At 39.0% G+C, this 22,108-nt stretch overlaps 1 protein-coding gene across 3 annotated transcripts in view; it reads right to left on the bottom strand.

The window, feature by feature from the left end:
• Positions 1-16,350, bottom strand: part of LOC124118309 (phosphofurin acidic cluster sorting protein 2-like) — a 141,730-nt gene extending 125,380 nt beyond the window's left edge. For all 3 annotated transcript variants that reach the window (XM_046480428.2, XM_046480433.2, XM_046480434.2), the window contains exon 1: positions 16,243-16,350. In XM_046480428.2, coding sequence (XP_046336384.2) covers positions 16,243-16,349 — 107 coding nt within the window. In that variant the 5' untranslated portion in view covers position 16,350. The remainder of the gene's footprint in view (positions 1-16,242) is intronic.
• Positions 16,351-22,108: the final 5,758 nt, after the last annotated feature.

Genomic DNA, 22,108 nt, shown 5'->3' with positions numbered 1-22,108 from the left:
TCATATTATCATCACAAATGCACAATCTATCTATCTAGAGAATGGAAAAGCTGCTTTTCCTTTTAATATTTCAAAATAGAAGTATTATTCCAATTTTTCCAGCTGAAATACTGACCCTAAAACTAAGAGATAACAATATACATGTCAAGACTTATCCAAGTCGTTGGAACTTCCTCAACAACTGTTCCCATGAAAATAGCCAAATAGTATATGGCGCATGTAAGCAAGGCTATATTTATTACATGACTTAAGCCATAGATATATATTCGAAACTTACATGTCACAAGAAACCACTCTTATCTAAGTCATTAGAAGTAACAGACCTTAGGTAATTCTACACATTAATTGGGCAAGACTATTTATTTCTTGATTTACTGACAGGCATGGTACATCAACACTAAACACTGAGGTAAGTAAACACTAAACATTTTGGAAAATTAAAACCAAATTCTGTGGTAAGTCAGCATTAAACACTGTGGCAAGTCAGCACTAAACACTGTGGTAAGTCTGCACTAAACTCTGGTAAGTCAGCACTAAGCACTGTGGTAAATCTGCACTAAACTCTGGTAAGTCAGCACTAAGCACTGTGGTAAGTCTGCACTAAACACTGGTAAGTCAGCGCTAAACAATGTGGTAAGTAAACATTGTGGTAATTCAACCCTAAACACTGGTAAATGAACACCAGACACTGGAAAGTCAACACTAAACACTGTGGTAAGTCTGAACTGATCACTGTGGTAAGTCAGCACTAAACACTGGAAATTCAACACGAACCATTGTAGAGAGGTAGCACTAAAGACTGTGGTAAAACTACACAAAAAACTGGGTTGATTTTACACCAAACTTATCTAAATACTGTCTAGACCGAATACTAAACACTTCAAAAGTGTCCAAAACTGTCCAAAATGTTACCATGGTTACCAAAAGAAAAATATAATGAAAACACTGTAAACTTTTTTTATTGTATCTATTTCACTTTCTGCCTCTTGATACATTCACCAAGAAAATCTGAAGAAGAGGAAATTGGTCAGACTTTGTAATCCTAGTTCACAATCATGTCAAGGTTTGTTAACCATAACATGCCATTGTTGCCATGGTCACACAGGGAGAAAAACATACTTGTTACTATGGTAACAATGGGGATTTGATTACGGTGTGTGTGAGCAATATGTATCAACAACATATCAATCTGTGACAATGAATGCACTTGCCGGATTTTTTATGCCATCCTTTATATAAGACTTCTGTGTTGATATATAGCATGTAATATATACTATTAGCTGTGATTACTAGAATGACCAATATTTTCGATTTCCAGCAAATCTCTAATGAAGCAGGAATCCTATGTTTTAATCATGAACAATCTCATTAAAATCTAGGGCTGCAAGGTAATACCAGTATACCCATAAACCTTAATACAAAATTGAGGTAAATTATGTATTGTGATATGTTTGTGATGTACCGGTATATTGACAATGGTTTTGTTTTTCAAATTTAACTCCCATAAAACTACTGATATTGTCAATCTTCTTGCCTACAATGCCATTGTGACTAAACTGCGTGAACAGCTTCTTGATAAACCATAATAGTTACAAGCTTACGTTGTTACCTCCCTTGATTTGTTTAGAAATGGCGGACAGGGAACAAGCAGATTTCAAAGTTGTCATTAAAACCGGGCTGAGGCCAATGTTTGGCAACATTTCAGCATAAAAAAGCTGAAATCTAATGAAAGGATTGAAGAAAACATCTCTATCTGTCGGCGCTGTAATGTCAGTGTAATATGCGCGCAAGGAACATGTAATTTGTCAACATCCAGCAATGCTTTCAACTTCCGTGGACAGGAGCCAGAAGACTGCAGACAAAACAACAGTGTCTTGTCCTACCTTTATTCATGCATCGTCACAGCCCACAATATCTCACGTTTGTACAAGCAGCAAAATATACCCATATAACTCACACCAAGCCCAGCTGCTAAATGAAAATGTAGCCAGATTTATAATCAAAGGACTGCGACCGTACAGTGTTGTGGACTGAATTTCGAGACCTTATTCAATGTCTTGACCCATGGTATAAATTACCATCCAGGACATCCTTTGCTGAGACAATTATTCCTAATATGTACAAGGACGTGATTTTTGGTTGGTTTGTTGTTTAACGCAGCACTCAGCAATATTCCAGCTATATGACGTCTGTCTGTAAATAATCAAGTCTGGACCAGACAATCCAGTGATTAATATCATGAGCACCGAGCCACACAATTGGGATCGATGACATGCATCAACCAAGTCAGCGAGCCTGACCACCTGATCCCGTTAGTCGCCTTTTACAACAAGCATTGTCGCCTTTTACGGCAAGCATGGGTTGCTGAAGACCTATTCAACACAAAATCTTGAAATAAGCTTAACATTGTATGATTGTACAGTGGATACTGGGATTAAATTTGGAAGTAAAAGAATATAAATCAGTGGACAGAAGTTTTCTTTCACAATATATTGCAGTACGAATTGCAGTACAGAGGAATGTATCACAATACAAAATTTGGGGCAATACAAAGCCCTATCAAAATCACATTTTAGTTCTCACTGAGGACATCCCACAACAGGTCACGTCAGAGAACAACCTTTCACAAACTGTGGCTGATGAATAAAATGACTAAGAAGTCAATATTAGCCAATTGCAAGCAGCATTCTCGAGCTATATGACACTTGTTTCAAACTGGCTACTTCCATTCTGGACTATGCTTTGAAAATTATCTTGACAAAGTCGTCAAGTAAAAATTTGAAAAGTGAACAAACGAACATTCTGGAATGTCTTGTAGATGGCCTAGATTGTAGGCAGGATTTCTCACGGGCTATGCAAAGTTTCTTTCTTTCCAATGCTTAACACACTGAAGTGAGAGATGGAGGATGATTTTGACGGAATCAGAGGTAAAACACGTAATTGTCGTTCGGAATACCTTGTGTCAACCTATTCGATGTTGTATCATTAGAAAACACATTCTGATTGTAACTTCCCCACGGGCTATGCAAAGTTTCTTTCTTTCCAATGCTTAACACACTGAAGCGAGAGATAGATGATGATTTTGACGTAATCAGTGGTAAAACCCAGAATACCCTGTGTCAACCTATTCGAGGTTGCATTATCAGAAACCACATTCTGATTGTCACTTTCCTGATCTGGTAAGTGACGATCTGATTCGTCTGAAGAAAGGTCGTTCTGACGTGACCCATAATGGGATGCCATCAGATCTTTGTTTTGCGGTAGCAAGAACAAACTGATTTTAATGAGATAGTGGACATGAAGAAATACTGCTAATCATCTTTCATGAAACATCTATTTATCAGTCTGGATTGGTCCCTTGATAAAAATCCAAGTGGCTGTTATTTAAAGAAACCTCTTAATCTGAAAATCAGTCAATGACTCTCAATGACCTTGAGTAATAAAGCCACTTGCTATGACAGACCTTACTATGCTAGAGATTATTTCAGACCCGTTGCATTGTGTTACAAACAAATACAAACTGTTCAAGATATGAAAGAAACGTCTGAAACACCTATTGCATATTCAAAACTATTACATTCAAACATTATTCCCACGGGAATACATAATGTGTGTCAAGTATGAAATCTGTAACATATGCAGTAAGCAAGGTAGTCTGAGTCAGGGCCATCTTGTTTTCATTATTTGGATCAATGGCTAAGTTATTCAGTAGCCTGCGTTTAGATGTTGAAAAATGAAATGATGAAAACACACAGTAGTCCTTTGGCCACAGATTTATTATACCTAAGTTCTTGTCCAACAAGTCCAAGTTGCAAAAACAATATTTTATGCCCAATTGTTTAACTGAACCAGGTATTGGCTATCCAAGCCTTAAAAGTGCCAATCATTTTCCAAAATCTATGTTCACAGTAATTAAACACAGGTTCTAAAATAAGGGTAAACTATACTATTTTTTCCATGTACCATTTCAAATTTAACAGGTGAAAAACCCTTTCTCAGCATTTATCTTAACAAGCATGAAATACTCATATCCCCTGCTATTGGTATATAATATATAGTGTAAGACTCAACATTGGATACACTGGGGGTTTCCATTACCAATTCATATAAATAAATATGTCAATGATAATAACTTCACAGACTGCTTTTTTAAATTATTGACACACAAAAACTCTAGAGAAAAGTATGAAATCGGTGATATTGTTCTGTGCAAAAATGCAACACAAGCCCTGCCCATTCTATTAACAGGCAACCAGGAAACAGCTGTTCTAAAGTGGCCATGGACATTTCGGTTTATGCAAATATAAATGAAAAAAAATAATTGGTTGGTATCACTTGCAATTTATTTATTTCAATAAAAGTATTTTCATTATTAAAACTATGGTTCAGCAAAAATCTAATCGGAGCTGGAAACCTAATGCTCACACAACTTGATGTGAGTGATGAGTTTCATGCCATCATCACAATCATGGCTATTACTTGAAGTATTACAGCTATACGTGCAAATATAACAACAGCAATTGTGGCCACCGGATCTCCCAATATACTCTTTCACATGCATCGAGCACTGCATAATCTTCTAGAAACCTTGTGTTATTGACAGGCTGTTCATCCCATGATGCCAATGCATCACCACCAACACATAGCATTTGCTTGGAGATGGAAGGTAAACCTCGGCCACCAAACATGGCAAATGTTGACAGATGACATCAAGAAGAAAACCACCACTGCAGGTCGACCTTGAACAGAGCTATAGCAAGATTATCACCTCACTATATGCAGTCTCTGACTTCATCGCAGGGATTAGATGACATAAGATGTGAATAGCAGTGTTAGAATTTAAGTTGTGGATGTAGGTGGGGAGGGTGGGGTGAAGTTGGATTCTGAAAATCCTCTAAATCTATCATACAAATGATGATTCTGACATGCACCCCTTGACTTATCCTCAAATTCAAACATTAGAGTAGGACAGGATACTTTAGTGGCATTTGGAACTGTAGTGGCAGGATTGAGACATGGATCTAAACATTTCTCACATCTAACAAAATGAAGCTGAAAACTCCTGGCTTCACAGATAATAATAATAACAGAGTCTGTTTCAAATCTATTATCCCTATTATACATCAAATTACCCCCGACAATTGGTCTACTGCTACACTGGCACTAATATTACAAATGGGCTTCTACATTGTGTACATACCAGCATGGCTGCAACCATATCAGTCACATTTAAGACAATCTTAATCTGGCAACCAAAACTTCATCTGCAGTTACCACATGGCGCTCTTACACAACAAATCAGACAAAAACCTTTTTTACTAATATTCTTTCACAGCGGGAACTTCCAGCCAATAGAAAAAACTAATTTCCGTTCATCGTTGTCCTCATACGACTTTCCATGCATTAAGAAAATTAAAGCTCATGCTATTGACGCATCAATTTGTTACACTGCCCTTCCATCCATTTCTTGTTTCCATTATATGCCAACTGAGCATTTTATCACCGTAATTGAAATATGTAATTCAGTTGAAACAGCTTTCCAAATTAGCGAGGTATTCGAGCAGCTCCTATACCATAACAACTGACTGCTGCGAGGTGTTGGTCAGGAAAATGAAGTTGCAACTTGCTACAATTTGTGTCCTCTTTGATAATGGATTTCCTCAATCTCTGGTCCATTAGTCGCCAAAACCATCAAAGCCATGACCATGTTGACACGTTACCCACTATAACAATTAAGTAATCAAACCAGAGGACATAAGATTCAAATTCAATACTGGAGAAATACTACAGAAATGTCTTCCTGGTACTCTGTTTGTTTGCTTGTTGTTCAATGCCGCACTCAGCAATATTCCAGCCATTTGACGGCAGTCTGTAAATAATGTCTGGACCAGACATTCCAGTGATTGACATCATGAGCTTTGATCTACGCAATTGGGATATGATGACATGAATCAACCAAGTCGGCTAGCCTGACCACCCTATCCTGTTAGTTGCTTCTTACGACAAGTACAGTCTCCTCTTATGGCAAGCATGAGTTCCTGAAGACCTATTCTCTACCCGGATCTTCACTATTCTCATGGTACTTTGAAAGTATGACAGTAACTTAACTAAGCAGACCCGGGCTCTGCTCCACAAAACAAAGGTAGCGCTACGACAGTCGAAAGTACGTAAAAGTATGAGAGTTACGATCACCTTAGTGCTGCGATCGCTTTGTGAAGCACGGCCATGGCCACATGTCTGTTAGTCCGAGACTAGTGAAAATTTAGACAGACTAGTTGTTTTCTACCAAAATCTAATTACCGTATTCGGCGTAATAAGCGCCCACGGTGATATTTGCTAATATATTGGCTAGTGAACAATCCCAATTAGCACCACTACCGATTGATCAATGTACACAAGACCTATTTATTCTTGTATAATATGCACTTGTGTGTAATATGCATCCTCAATTATGGGCAATTAAATTCTGGAAAAATATATCTGTCGTATATATAAACATTTCAGGCTGTCAGCGAATCACGAAATTTATCTTTCAACTGTTTTTTTCACCAAAATATCACCAATAATATAGCCCTATATTTCTAATTTTGAGAGCTCCCTGGGCGCTTATTACGTCGAATACGGTATCTTAATGAAACCTCTCGCCCAAAATGAGCTGTGCTTAGTGGAAATCTCATATAATCCATTCATGTTAGTTACTTTTTGATGACAAGGTATTTGGCTATATTGTTTCGGTATGTGTAATGCTGAGTGATGAGTTTCATACAAGCTGAGAAAAACGTGACATAATCCCCTGCAAGGCATGTTCGTAATTAACACCAGTATTCCCTGTTGACGATTCTCTCAACGTATGTTCCATAACAGTACATTCAATCCAGCGGTAAACAAAGCAAATACCTATACCATAGTAATATGAAATTGATAAATCGACAGATAATTAATGCTGACTAACTCAAATATATCTAGAGACGCGAAGAAGGTATGTGCTTTTGCAGCAATCACAGAGTTATGTCATTTGGTGATTGTGAAAGTATTAACACAAAATTAGCATATTTGTCCAAAGATGCAGTTTTGATGCAACACAAAAAATGGATAATGTCACAGCCTTTTGGGAAGGGAACAACACAGTTATATTTTATAATACAAATAACTGAGGCCTCATTTCACTCATCCAGAACTCTTATTTCATTAACTTCAAAATCATTATCAATTTTCACAGGACAATTATCTGATTATTTGGCATGTCAGATCCAGTAACCATGGTAACTCCATACTCAACATTTAGAATTTACACATGCTTGGATTTCCTTCCTTCTCAAACAATTGCAGATCATTAAACATGTTGACAGGACAGCAACATTTACAAATGCTCAGGTTTTCTTCCTTCTCAAATAATTGTATATATTGTATTGTATTAACAGGAAAGGTTGTGACCTAAATTAAATCTATATGACAACAGAGGTTGCTTGGTTTGTTTGTTTAACGCCACACTCAGCAATATTCCAGCTATACCACGGCGCTCTGTAAATAATCGAGTCTGGACCAGACAATCCAGTGATTGACATCATGAGCATCAATCCACGCATTTGGGATCGATGACATGCATCGACAACAGTGGCAAAATCATTAGGCAGGCACCCCTTGGGGGATTCATTCTGGGTTAGAACAGGTCCTCAGTAACCTATGCCTATAGTCCGAGATGAGGCAAACAGGCCCGGTGACTTGGCTTATTGTGCGTCATCGTACACCTACAAACATGGAACGTTGCTCATACTATCAACCACCAGTACATTTGGTTCAGACTTGATTATATGTTGCAATCATATAGTTGGAATATTGCTGAGTAGGATGTTAAATAAGAAACAATCAAATAGGTAACATTGTCATCAGCATGATCTGAGATCAGTTTCTGAAGCTCCATTGTAATCATAATTGACATAACTGCATCATAATATGAACAGTATTACTATCAGTTGGATACAAAGGCACATTCCACAAAGAGATTTTAGTTCCAAGGCTGTGGTAACTTGGGTTATCATGGTGATATCATAGGACATAGTCTTAGCGCTAAGGTCAGTTTGTGGACGGGTCCAGTTGTCATGGCCCGGGAGAGTGGGAAGATGTGTTCTCTGTCATGGGAATCCATATCAATGATAAATCAGGAGTATAAATGGCTGACCCAATTTATTAACACTGTAGACAAGTAGATTTAAGAATATTAGTGGTCCTGTGGACAAGTTCAATATTCACTGGAATCATATAAAAAAATCAACGTTGTAATTCACTCATTCATCTTAATAGAAGTGAGTTTTAGTCATGATTAAATAAATTAATATTCCTGTGCATAGTAGTACTTTTTGTAACTTGATATTCAACATGATCAGGGTGTGAAATTTTAGAACAGATTCGAGAACAGAAACAAACCAGTGCTCACTCAGTTGTTACACAGATGGCCATGAAATGGAATAAACAACCTAGATAATTCTGTGCATATAATATTCCAGACCTGTAGCCTTCAACTCCAGATCCAGACAAGTAGATTTTGACGGATTGCTTGCCCTAACATGCCCAAGGCAAGTGATCATTTTGTTGATTTCCACACCTCTGAGATGAAATCATTAAAAAGTCACTTCGATTTCCGCTCTATTTGATGTCATGCCTAACTGACAATGATGATGATAATAAAACAAATTATAATAATAACTATAATAATAATCCACTTGTCACACTTTGACATCCATTTACTCGGTTTGTTTGTTTGTTTGTTGTTTAACGCTGCACTCAGCAATATTCCAGCTATATGACGGCGGTCTGAAAATAATCGAATCTGGACCAGACAATCCAGTGATTGCCAGCATGAACATCGATCCACGCAATTGGGATCGATGACATGTATCAACCAAGTCAGCGAGCCTGACCACCCGATCGCTTTTTACGACAAGCATAGTCACCTTTTACGGCAAGCATGGGTTGCTGAAGACCCATTCTACCCCGGAACCATTTATTCAGTAGCTGCTCATTGAGCAACATAGGAGTTGTGCAATACACTTTCCTCATTTGGAGGCTTGGATGTTTGTGTGTGTGTGTGTGTGTGTGTGTGTGTGTGTGTGTGTGTGTGTGTGTGTGTGTGTGTGTTTGTTGTTTACCACCACAGTCAGCAATATTACAGATCTGTAAATAATCGAGGATGGACCAGACAATCCAGTGATTGACATCATGAGCATTGATCCACGCAATTGGGATACGGATTACATGTGTCAACCAAGTCAGCGAGCCTGACCACCCGATCCCGTTAGTCGCCTCTTACGACAAGCATAGCCGCCTTTTACAGCAAGCATGGGTTGCTGAAGTCCTATTCTACCCCGGATCTGGAGTCTTGGAGAGAAGAAGAAAGCCTGACATGCTGTGGTAAACAAATGGTAAAGAGTTCCATAACTTTGGTGTGGAATAGGAACAGGATTGGGAACCTAGAGACTTTTGAAAATTGAAGTACATAGTTGGAGCTTGATAGATTATGTCTGGAATTAGAACACGAACACAGACAGAGGCTGCTCGGTAACCATGCAACGTGATATTATGTATGATGTACAAATGAAAAGACAGGTGCATAATACATTCATACACCAGCACATTACAAACACAAAAACATGAATGGGTATTGTTTTCATGTTTGTTTATGAATACACAAATTTTCACCAGTCAAACACACCTGACCCACAGAATAGATGAGAGGAAATTAACTGAGTTTGCATTTATTTTGTCCAGTTAACATAGTAAATTGACCAACACTCAATCATGTTCATCTAAAACAAAGTTTAAATATATAAATACTCAAATTAAAGTTAATTTCTAATTTGACCTTCCTAAGTTTATTTGCAACATACCACTCAACTTTTGATGGGTAGCCTGCCTGTTTCACCATTTGTAAACATTGTTGTACACCTGTAGCCAACTTAAATTTGCTGTCTGCTGTAATAGGTATGTAACCTACACCTAATAAGTATACAACATGACATGCTACATATTTAAAAAGAAAAGAAAAACACTTTTGATAGTGTCTGATTATCAGATATGTCATTCTGTTTAAATATACACTTTACATAACATGAGACTCATAAACTGTATAACATTGAACAAGTAATATGTCTAAAATGTTGACCCCATGACCATGATGACCTTTGTTTCCTTAAAATCTGAACATCAGTGTTTTACAATACAAACATACTTGCTTTCATTGCAACACAACCAGTTCACAGTGAGTTCCTGTCATGTTCTAAGTTATGTTTCTTTGTTGTTTAACACCACGACCAGCAATATTCTCGCAATATGATAGAGGCCTGTAAATAATCGAGTCAGGACAAGACAATCAAGTGATTGATATTGTGAGCACAAAGCCATAGCATCCGGGTACGATGACCAGCAATCAACGAAGTCACTAAGCCTGACCATCAAATCCATTAAGTCGGTCTAGCAACCAGCACAGGTTACTGGAGAACAATGCTAACCCAGAATCCAAAATATACTGTCATTTTCTAAGATTGAGTGTTAATACATAGCCACAATCCCGTGGATGAAGACTTTTACCAAAACTCTCACTTCACATTGCGATTTCAAGATTGTTCTAAAAGTATCAAAAGACGAGTATTACACGAGACAACATGGAATGTACAGGATTGGCAGCAGCTGGTTGGACTGATATCTCCATACAGCAACAATACTGGCATCGCCCTGCAGTGGATCTCCAGCAGCACAGGTAGGTGAGGCGAGCAGGAAGTGGGAAACCTACTCATTCACAGAAATGAGGGTAATACTGCACCAAAGATGGTTAGATGTCATGTGACTAAGCTACGATAAAATGTTAACATCATGATAATTGTGTACCATCCTTTCAAGCAAGCTGTACACAATGTGCCTTTAAGATGTGCCACAAGGATTTTACTGTTTCCTGTATTCAATTTAGAAGCTGTAGTCTGATTAATATACTTAGATATGAATCATGTCAGCAGTTTTCCTTGTCACTTTGGAGTTGGATTCCACAAAGTTTACAATGAGCTCTTTTTTCATAAATACCATGAGTGAGCGAGTGAGTTGGGTTCAACATCACTTTGAACAGTATTCCAGTTATACCATGAAATGTCAGCTTAATGTGGGAGGAAAGCCGGAAGTGATGCAGGACTTCGGTGTTTACCACTTTGGTGAAACCCATGAGTGAGTGAGTTGGGTTTAACACTGCTTTTAACATTATTCTAGTTATATCATGGCGTGCCAGCTTAATGTGGGAGGAAAACCCGAAGTGATGCAGGTCTCAAACGCTTACCACTTCAGTGATACAATGAGCATGGGTATGGTGCTGACAAACCTAGAAACATAATCGGGGCGAACCGGGATTCGAACCCACAATCATAGGTTTCTGGTGTGCCCAAGGGAGGCAACTCTGCACAGCGAATCGCAGCACCTTAGACGACTGGGACACCCGTGCCACCTCTCCCCTGGCTGGAATCACACAACTGGAATACTGCTGAGTGTAGTGATGCAACAAAACTGTAACACTGATTTGATCATGAAATACAGGTATCATTACATATGTGTGGAGAACAACAGCTGATCTTGTGTTATCACCAAACCCTTGTCACTGACCCCTATCTGATAATCAGGTTAGCTGAGTGTTACTTCCATATCCGAACAATCATCACTTGCCACAAGACAGAGTTTGATGATATCTTTAGTCTTGGCATTAGTACACAGTAAGGAAAGACAATCAATGATATGTTTATTAAACTGCATCTACACCTGACAGGTAATATCAACCTGTGATTAGCACACACGACAGACAGGTGACAATATCACATTTGCCTGAATAAACACCACGACATAACAACACAGTGTATGTGGTAATAAATTAAAGGGTCTGGGCCACTGAGGGTTACTCTTCTGCATTATTTGAATCCAGGGATCCCCTAAATCTATAGACACTTTTAAAACTTTGCTTTCCCAGGATGTACCTTTAGTTTCAGACCAGGAGTGTTTTTTTCTGGAATCACATGTACTGTCAAGTCCCACACCAAAGCCTTGCACACCCGTGAAGATCCGGGGTAGAATAGGTCTTCAGCAACCCATGTTTGCCGTAAAAGGTGACTATGCTTGTCGTAAAAGGCAACTAATGGGATCGGGTGGTCAGGCTCGCTGACTTGGTTGATGCATGTCATCGATCCAAATTGCGTGGGTCGATGCTTATGTTATCTATCACTGTATTGTCTGGTCCAGACTCGATTATTTACAGTCCGCCATCATACAGCTGGAATATTGCTGAGTGCGGCGTAAAACAACAAACCAACCAACCTAAATCTATAACTTTTGACATTGGTGTGATAAGGACTGCTTGCTTTAATGCTTAATTTCGCACATATTCTGTGTCATTTGGGCAATATTCCACATCAAAGCAGAGGGACAAGTCGTGAGGTAAAATGGGGTTTAACATCATATTCGAGATTCTGTCACTTATATAGTGGCATGCATACTAGTTCGGACTTATGACGGTTTTATAGTACAAGCCCACTAAGACACCATGCCACAGACTCAGACACAGTAGTGTTGACCAGCCTTTGTGTCATCCCCTTAATAACAAACACCAAGCAGAGAAACAATAAGTACCATCTTTTAACAACTGTTGGTGTAACGAGGCTGGGGATTGCTCTATCCACTGACCATGGACATTGTCAGGGATCGAAGAGTAGAATGAGTCCTTAAGATATTTTCCTGTATTATTCAAATCTAGGGACCCCCCAAAATATGTAGTCTTGTACATTTTGGTAATGACAATGATTCCTAGACTCCCATGCTTAATTTTAAACACTGCTGGGGTATGATGACCTGTAATCAATTTGGTCACAGTATCCACCCAATCCTCATTTCAGTTGGTAAATAGATAGGCTGTAAGAATAATGGTCTGTTTATATAATGGCAGCAGTGCAGTTGAAACATTCTGGTTTCCCAAAACCGTAAATCTGAAAACTTCATGAAACACTACTTTTGCCAAGTTTGCTGATTTTTCCATTTCAAATTTTTATATGCATTCCACATGAAAAATAATGTGAAAAATAATAGTAAAAGGCAAGCGTTGGCCAAATGAACAAAGAAACAATCACAAACTTAATCTGCGAACAACATGTGTATATAAATAAGTGACATCAAACTGACAATATTTCATTTATTTCATGTAAACATTCCAAATCAACCATTTTCTACGATAAAATCTGTACACCCAGACAAAGACACCCTGGCCTTTGCAATACATCAAACTATAATGAGTTCTCCTAACACCTACAGACATGACACTCCATCCAGCAACTGAGATATATGATGATACTTATTATTAATGCACCCACCAAAAAATCGAATCAGATACACAAAATCCGTACTACTAATCTACAGTCTCCATTCAACATCAACATCGCTGACAGAAGGACTACATTTGACACCCGTATCATTAATCTCCCTATCACCTTTGCAAGCATGTATTCCCCTGCTACACTGAACATGCTGCTATTGATCCCGTGAGCGTAGCTGATGCCTACATTTACACACCGACAAACATGGCAGACAGCATGACACCTGCACCACTTACGTTTTTATTCACATTCAATGATTCCCAAATCAATAACATCATGCTTTTGGTCTTCCTAGCTCGGTGAAGTTTTTTCTCTGACTCAAGATGGGGAAATATGGAAGCATGTCCTCCCAACAGTGTGTTTCTAATCCTGTGTCGGAGTTGAAATGTGCATTACCAGCAGAGATACGCTACAATATTTATGGTATTTGCATGACAGAAACTATACATTCGAAATAGGTTCCAGATCCATCTACGACAAAATATACAAGACAAGATATCATCAAATTCAAATAATTCAACAAAAAGGTTTTATATTGTGTCAGATTCAGCTGTATTTATTACCTACCACAGACTGAACACATTCATGAGATGAATGCCATAAAGTGGCTGCACCTTTGAGTGGTCTGTGAAGTCAAATTCTAGGCAGAGGCCCAAGTCTGTGTTCTCACAGGTATGCATTATACAATAGATGCTGTAGGGTAGAAGAATTCCTTGTCTAATGAGCACTTTGGTGTTGGCCATCTTCCGATTTCAATGCAAGACAGCTGGATGCTTTTTTAACTTGTCCTCTAGCGACCACTCCGGAAGTAATAGTCCTTGTGACAAGTCACTGAATATCACTGTTTTCTTTTAAATTTGGGAAGAAAGCCAAGAGATTCTTGTTGGGCATTAAATATTTATGAAGTCCTCCTTAGATTAAGATACATTAGACAAAAACCTCAAGGATACTTATTAATTTCAACTAATACACATAAAATACCTGGGTCTCATTCCACAAGGCAATCTCAGCACCAGGACTACCCTAACATAGTTCTTACAACAGTCATAATGCTACGATTATTCTGTGAAAAAGAGAAGATGAACATTTCTATGAGTGATTAAGTGAGTTTGGTTAATGTGGTATTGAAAAGTAATTCAGTTATATATAAGTGTCAGCTTTATGTTGGATGAAAGCCCAAAGTGATACAGATCTTAGACATTTACCACTCTGGAGAGATAGTGTGTGAGTGAGTATTGGTTTAGGCTGCTTTATACCAATATTCCAGGAATACCAAGGGGTGGGGGGAGAGACACCAGAAACAGGTTTCACACACAGTAGCAATCCTAGTAGGAAGACACAATCAACCAAGTCACTGATCCTAAACAACCCAATCCATTAAGATGCTGCATGCAACAAGCAAAGGCTTCTGGGGACCTATTCTAACCCAGAATCCCAAATTTCTTGATAGGAAAGCAAGGTAGGTGCACTTTATTAATGTTTGTTTCACAAAATATCACACATTTCATGAGAGAATACATGTTGTACGCCAATCGGGCTTGCTTTGTTAGGAACCAATAAAATAATTACTCAGGCCAACTTAGGGTTGACATCCTAAATTATGGTCAACCAGGTAATTGGAACCACAGTACTTTTTTTCAGACAGGATAATAAACACAGATAAAATGTATGTATTCAAGGCCAGATCTTTGTTTCTTAGAATGACCTATATAAAATTTGTTTGGTGTTTTAGGTCTGACTGTTTTGGAAGCATTTTTCTTTAACAGCCACTATAATTTAAGGGCAGTTTAAGTCATCATGACTGTCTGACAGGCCTGGGAAAACACTGATAGGTCAATGCTAAAAATAGAACTTCAGTAGTCAGGCAAATAAAATCACAATGTCTTTTGTCTTCCTTGACATATATTCATGATTAAAGCTAGCTAAAACTATTTGATTTCCCACTACCAACATTTCAGTCACATCAAATAATAATGTAGTTCTTCCTGAAATCTCGATACATATCTCAAACAACAAGATTTGAAATTATATCAGCTTGTCTAATACTGGTACAATTCAGGAAGAACCAGTGACATTTGCTTAAGGACTACCAGCACCACCTTTACCATCAGCTAAATGGCAACTCAGTAGAAAATTTATTTCTAAATAAATTACAAATAGAAAGCCACAAAAAGTTATCAAACTTTAAAAAGATTTGGTCAATTACAATCTTACACTTAACATATATGGTGGATTAAAATAGGCCTATATTCTGAATTAACTAAACAGGACAAAAAATAAATCGAATACCACGATAATCTACCTTATAAGCTTTGACATAAAGGAGACCAGAGCAACAGGGGGTCACATGGTCAATGACCAATCTTATCACTCGCATTATGTAATAGTTTTCGTGCCTTGCAAAATTATGACTCCTGCATGAACCAGTACAATCAACACAATATACATAACGATGAGGATATAGATTTACTGAAGAACGTTAAGTCGCAACTGTACATTTACACACCTTAAATTATCTTACTATCGAGTGACAGCTGATTCATTTGGTTCCCATTGACATTGAATGAATGCATGTCGTCTGCCTTCTAACGCTAGACATTCCGCCCAACAAACGCAACATGCTGGATGCATTTATTTCAAATTCATATGACACGTTACGGGCATGTTTTGTCTGGTATTTATAGGCATATTGTAATTGATATATTACCAGCAGGCCACTGCAAATTTATTAAACCTATGCATGTGAATAGCTGCAAAGTCAAGAAAATACTTTGTGTATTGTCAATAATTTTCTGCGTAAGCGTTCACCTTTTGCATTAGGTATCGGTAAAGGGGTTAAATTTTAAAAACATACCTTGGTATACAATTGGGTGAGGTCTTTTCTATTTCCCAAGTGGCGAAGAGTTTCATAGGCACGGGTTTAACACCCGGCCATGTACTCCGAGACGTCTTGTCCGCCATCTTCTCTACCTTCTGCTACGCATGCGCGGTGTTGTTTAGCCAAACCCGGAAGCGAGATTAGCAATTTGCTGTCAAAACAACACGTTATGTAATATATTCTGGCCACGCTGCCCCACAACACTAAAAGTTCTATATGTTGCTATTACTCGATATACAAGTTAGCAAGTATTCATGTTCATCACTTGACCGATTTTCACGGGCTGTCATCGGTATTTGAAGCATGATGCATTTGAAACAACTGATGTACGTCAGACAACAATGTAAATAATAAAAATATCTAAGAGCGACTTGATCTATATGGAAAACCATACTGTTATCATAATTCATAGCGTGCTCACACTGACACTTATTTAACTTTTAATTATGGTTCTATACAATTAGGTCGTACACCAACTTTAGCCAACATTATTGCAAAAGAAATCATAATGATATGTGGCATTCGTTTTTCATATGTACTTTTCTATCATTAACCACGAAAATTGAACGTGACCTTTAAAAACATCTGGCATATTTTGTGACTCTCGTCGGAAATCATTCTGATACTCTTGTTGATTGAACTAAACTTGGGTTTGACAAAAGATGAAAAACACGCACCAATGCAACGTTCTGGTCAATGAATAAATACGTTGTCATCTGTAACCTAATGTGTTAAGCTACTGGTCATTCATTATATTGTGTGTGTGTGTCTCTGTGTGTGTGTGTGTGTGGGGGGGGGGGGGGGGGGGTCCATGAAAACAAAAGCTAAAGCGAAAGAAGGTGGTGGGTGGGGGGTATATATGTTCAGTATTATATTGTCGATATAGCCTTAGAATTGCTATACAGCTGCTGCAATGATCAATTCAATTTTTTTTAAAGGAAGATATTGACACTAGAATTCTAAACAATACGAAACAAAATTATCAAAACATGAATGAAAGCAGTGGTGGATCTGTGTTATTTAACAGCAGTAAGGAAGAAGCGTATACTTCTAATCCCCCTTTAATGCCTTTTTGACAATTTAAGTCGAAATATCGTTTTTTGGTAAATGCTGAAACAAGAGCTTCGATCACATATGTGAATGACACATCAAGAGTTACCCCCCTTCACGTATACAACACGAGCAACCGAACCTTTTGACTCGGTCGGAAGAATTGAGTGAGTTAAGATTTTAAGTCACATCGGCAATATTTCAGCCATATCGTGACTTTCAAAGGTTATACATAATACATACGTGTAAACAATAAAAACCTGACAGTAAAATAACTAGAAGATCACAGAATATTAATTAAAACTAGTATACAGCCATAAAAAGATTTCACTATCCCTAACGATACAATATAAAAAAGGCTATAGATCGCCAGCAACTGAAGATAGAGAAAATGAGATGGCTCTTTAAATATATAAATCATTCACATGGTTGTAAGACTTGTGTCGACGGATCCGTTTACCAAGAAAGGACAACGACGCTAAAGAGTCTTTTTCAACTGTATTTAGTTGAGGCTTAATGATTTGAGTGAGTGAGTGAGTGAGTGAGTATGGTTTTACGCAGCTTTTAGCAATATTCCAGCAATATCACGGCGGGGGACACCAGAAATGGGCTTCACACATTTTACCCATGTCGGGAATCGAGCCCGGGTCTTCGGCGTGACGAGCGAACGCTTTAACCACTTGGCTACCCGACCGCCCCTAAATGATTTGAGATGAATGACCAATCATGTCTTTACGTATCATGTTTGTATATCCCACCCTGGGTAAGAAAAATATGGTCTGCATGAACCTATGCTTGTCGTACAGACCGCCGTCATATAGCTGGGGCATTGCTGAATGCGGCGTTAACCGAAAGAAACAAACCATTTCTTGGACGGGGCATTTGATTTTAAACGTGTGCGCGCGTGCGTGCGTGCGTGCATGTGTGTTTGTTGTTTAACGCCGCACTCAGCAATATTCCAGCTATATGACGGCGGTCTGTAAATAATCGAGTCTGGACCAGACAATCCAGTGGTTGACATCATGAGCATCGTTCGCGCAATTGGGATACGATGCTTTGCATCAACAAAGTCAGCGAGCCTGACAACCCGATCCCGTTAGCCACCTACTTACGACATATTCGCCTCTTACGGCAAGTATGGGTTGCTGAAGACCTATTCTGACCGGATCTTCACAGCGGTTGCTTATGAGCGGAAATGATACACATGAAATTAATATCAGTTGTTAAGTTTCAACTATTCTGATATACGGTAGAACACGGATATAACGAACACATGTAGATATAGCGAACAAACGGATACAACGAATTGTTTGAAAAATACCCGATTTATCTCCTATATGTACATTTTATTCTTATCGGGAGAGGTGTGAATGGCTGGTGGGACATTGAGTTAATATTTTTGCACTCCAAAACAACGATCCACGCCATCAGGGCACGACGACACTCTCACTAAAATAAAATATTTTACTCCCGATTCTATACGAATCGGTGTAAAAGATTGTATTTTAACCAGAGAGGCATAATATTTATTTGTTTGTTGTTTAACGCCGCACTGAGCAATATTCCAGCTATATGACGGTGGTCTGTAAATAATCGAGTCTTGACCAGACACTACAGTGATTGACATCATAAGCATCTATCCCAGCAATTGGGATACGATGACATGCATCAACAAGATCAGGGGCGGTCGGGCGACGGAATATTGCTAAAAGCGGCATTAAACCATACTCACTCACTCACTCATTCTTTCACCTCACTCACTCACTCACTCACTCAACAAGATCAGCGTACCTGACAACCCGATCCCGTTGGTCGCCTCCTACGGCAAGCATGGGGTACTGAAGATCTATTATTTACCCGGATCTTCACGGGCCATGTGGTCATACGCGTATCAGAAGGGCGATGAGGGTGTGATGACCCATGAGCTATGTGCTAGCACCCCCGATTCCCCTTTTCCAAAAGCTGTACAGGACCTTCTCCGTGGTCACGTGGATAGAGCGTCTGCGTGGTGAACGTAAGGTCGGTGGTTTGATTCCTTGGACGCGTCATACAAAAGACGTTGAAAGATTGTAAGCGCCGTTACCCTGCCAGACGCTCGGCATTAAGAGGGTGCATTTTGGGGATACAACCAGATTGATCGAGTGAGTGAGTTGGGTTTAACACGGCTTGGAACAGTATTCCAGTTACATCGCGGCGTGTCAGTTTAATGTGGGAGAAAAGCCCGAAGTGATGCAGGTCTGATACGTTTACCACTTCGGTGAAACCCACGAGCACGGGCATGGTGCTGACAAACCTAGAAACATAATAGGGGCGAACCGGGATTCGAAACCCACAATCATAGGTTTCTGGTGTGCCCATGGGACGCAACTCTGCACAGCGAATTACGCCTTAGACGACTCGGTCCACTAAAACAGGATGGTAGGCTCGGAGTCAGTATACGGAGTGGGGTGTCCATGTTAGACTGCGGCGTGGTTCCTCAGTGGGCTAGCACAATATACACCCCATTTCACCACCCACCCACCCAAATGCTCTTTTCGCACTTGGTTGCCACCTGATTCACTGTTTATCCGCCTCTTAAGATAAGGAAAGGGTCTTTGAGGGATCTATTCTGCATGGGAATCCCAACACCAAAGTGATTGAACAATTGTATATGCGTATTGTATCAGTACTAGGAAGAATATCTTTCACAGATCAATCAGTAGAGTTACTAACGAGAAGACAAGGCGCCCAATGACATCATGGAGTTTCTAGATAGTTGTACAAAGTGATTGCCAGCCGGTCTGAAAGCCGGCGTCCAAATCTGGGAGTGCCAATGGCTCCCAGCGATATCGATGAAGGTAGAGGAAACACAGACAGTCTGTCTACCGGTATCGATTGATCGCCCATCAGAACCAATCCCCGGCGGACGATCACTTGATTGAAGCTGTCGATGAAGGCACTGACACATGCAGGCAATTCTGCTTTCTTCGTGTCTCCGTCACAAACATGACAAATACACGTTTTTCATCGTTTCATATGGAGTAACGAGGGAGTGTCCAGTCCGTTCTTCGCCTTGATGTAACTTGATGGGGTCCACTTTCTTTATTGTTACAGTCATTGTAGTCTCATCAGTTCAAATATTACTATAATAAATGTTCGTTTTTTTTAAATCATTTATAAAATCGTAGGAACAAAATTCACGCAATATCTTTAACGATGAATGTATGTCTTTTTTTACGCAGCAGTCTATCAATTTATCACGACAACTGTAAATAATTGACCGGACAGACCAGGGACCCCTTGCACGAAGTACCTTAGCTAGAGTTGACTTTAAGCATTAAGTTAAATTTAGGACACATGTTGAGGTGAGGTTGCCGTGTGTAAAGGGGCCCTGACAAATGTGCCCATCTTCCCGAGGCAAGGGCGGACTTTTACAGTCAGTTAACGCCCTTGCCTCGGGAAGATGAATGTGCCCTGTTACATAAATGGATCGTAGAGTATACGGCTGTTTTAAGTCTATGTTGAAATATGGGTTCAATCGACAATCGTAGCGCTATTCCATGTCTTTGGGAAATGAGACCCAGCAGATATACCGTATTTCCTCGATTAACGTATATGTATTAGCGTATATTTCTTTCAGACTCTCTTTACCCCGGGGTTTAATCGAGGTCATTTTTACATTTTTTATATCCGACTAATGATTCGCTCAGATCCATCTTCTGCAATGAACTCTTAAACTTCTCTAACATGCTTCTGTTTAGCGGGAACACTTGTGTTGTACGCACTCTCTAGTCGAATGACGGCATGGAGCTTTGCTCATGTTGTCGACTTGTTTTCACGGTCCAGGCTCGATTATTTACAGGACGACGCATTATACTGGGGATAGGTGGGGAAAACAACATTCACTTATTTGTGGTTATTTGCCGAAGCCAGTCCTAGGGTTCCATTGGGGGGTGATCGGTCGGCAGCCATGCATTTTCTATGAATCGATATGTAGGCTATCTATGTATTCATACGCACGTTTTTTTTGTGAAAAGGCTTAATATATTTGAAAGGGGTTTCCGTAGCAAAAAGGAAACCTCTTTTTAACCAATCAGAATCAAGCATTCATCATTGTCATGGTAGAATGGGAGCTTTAGCTCTCTGATGATCGACGTCCTTGAATGTAGACTTGTAATGCCGCTGTGTCATCACGGCAATGGGTCCATCTGCGAGCGCTTTAACGCCCGCTCTCAATTTTGACTGGTTAAATAAGTTGTCCGTGTCACGGTTCAAATGAAAGTATGAATAAGTTATTTATTTAAGTGTCGCACATAAAAATACATGAGTAATATACATCATAAAAACATGTTAATAATTTTATGCAAAGCCACAATATAGGCTGAGGAGACACTTTACACGAAGACATGTATCACGTATTTTCTTTGTTTTCACATAATTATAAAATATACAGGTAGTATAAAAAATAGAACTTATGTAAAAATTACTTAGTTAAACAACATATAAAAACCGTTTTCGTCGGGCATAGATTTTAAAACACATAAGATAAGGCATTTTGCATTAATATTGTAACGTTTGCAGTTCGTGTGTATTATTAACAAAAGCAGGATTATTAAATATACTGGGTAATTAATTGAGGCGAAAATCATAAATAAAATAGACATTGTAGTTGAAAATGCGTTTCGTCTTCGACACAATTAGTACAGAATTTGCAAAATCTTTCTGTTGGAGGAGTAGGGGGATTACAGTATATGCCCGTTTCTATTTCTAGTTTAAGAGAACCACAACGAGGAGAAGCTAAAGTATACTACGC

Source organism: Haliotis rufescens, unplaced genomic scaffold (genome assembly GCF_023055435.1).
Source record: "Haliotis rufescens isolate VD_foot unplaced genomic scaffold, xgHalRufe1.0.p SCAF_3, whole genome shotgun sequence".
Lineage (NCBI taxonomy): Eukaryota > Metazoa > Mollusca > Gastropoda > Lepetellida > Haliotidae > Haliotis > Haliotis rufescens.
This window is presented reverse-complemented; position numbering and strand designations above follow the sequence as displayed.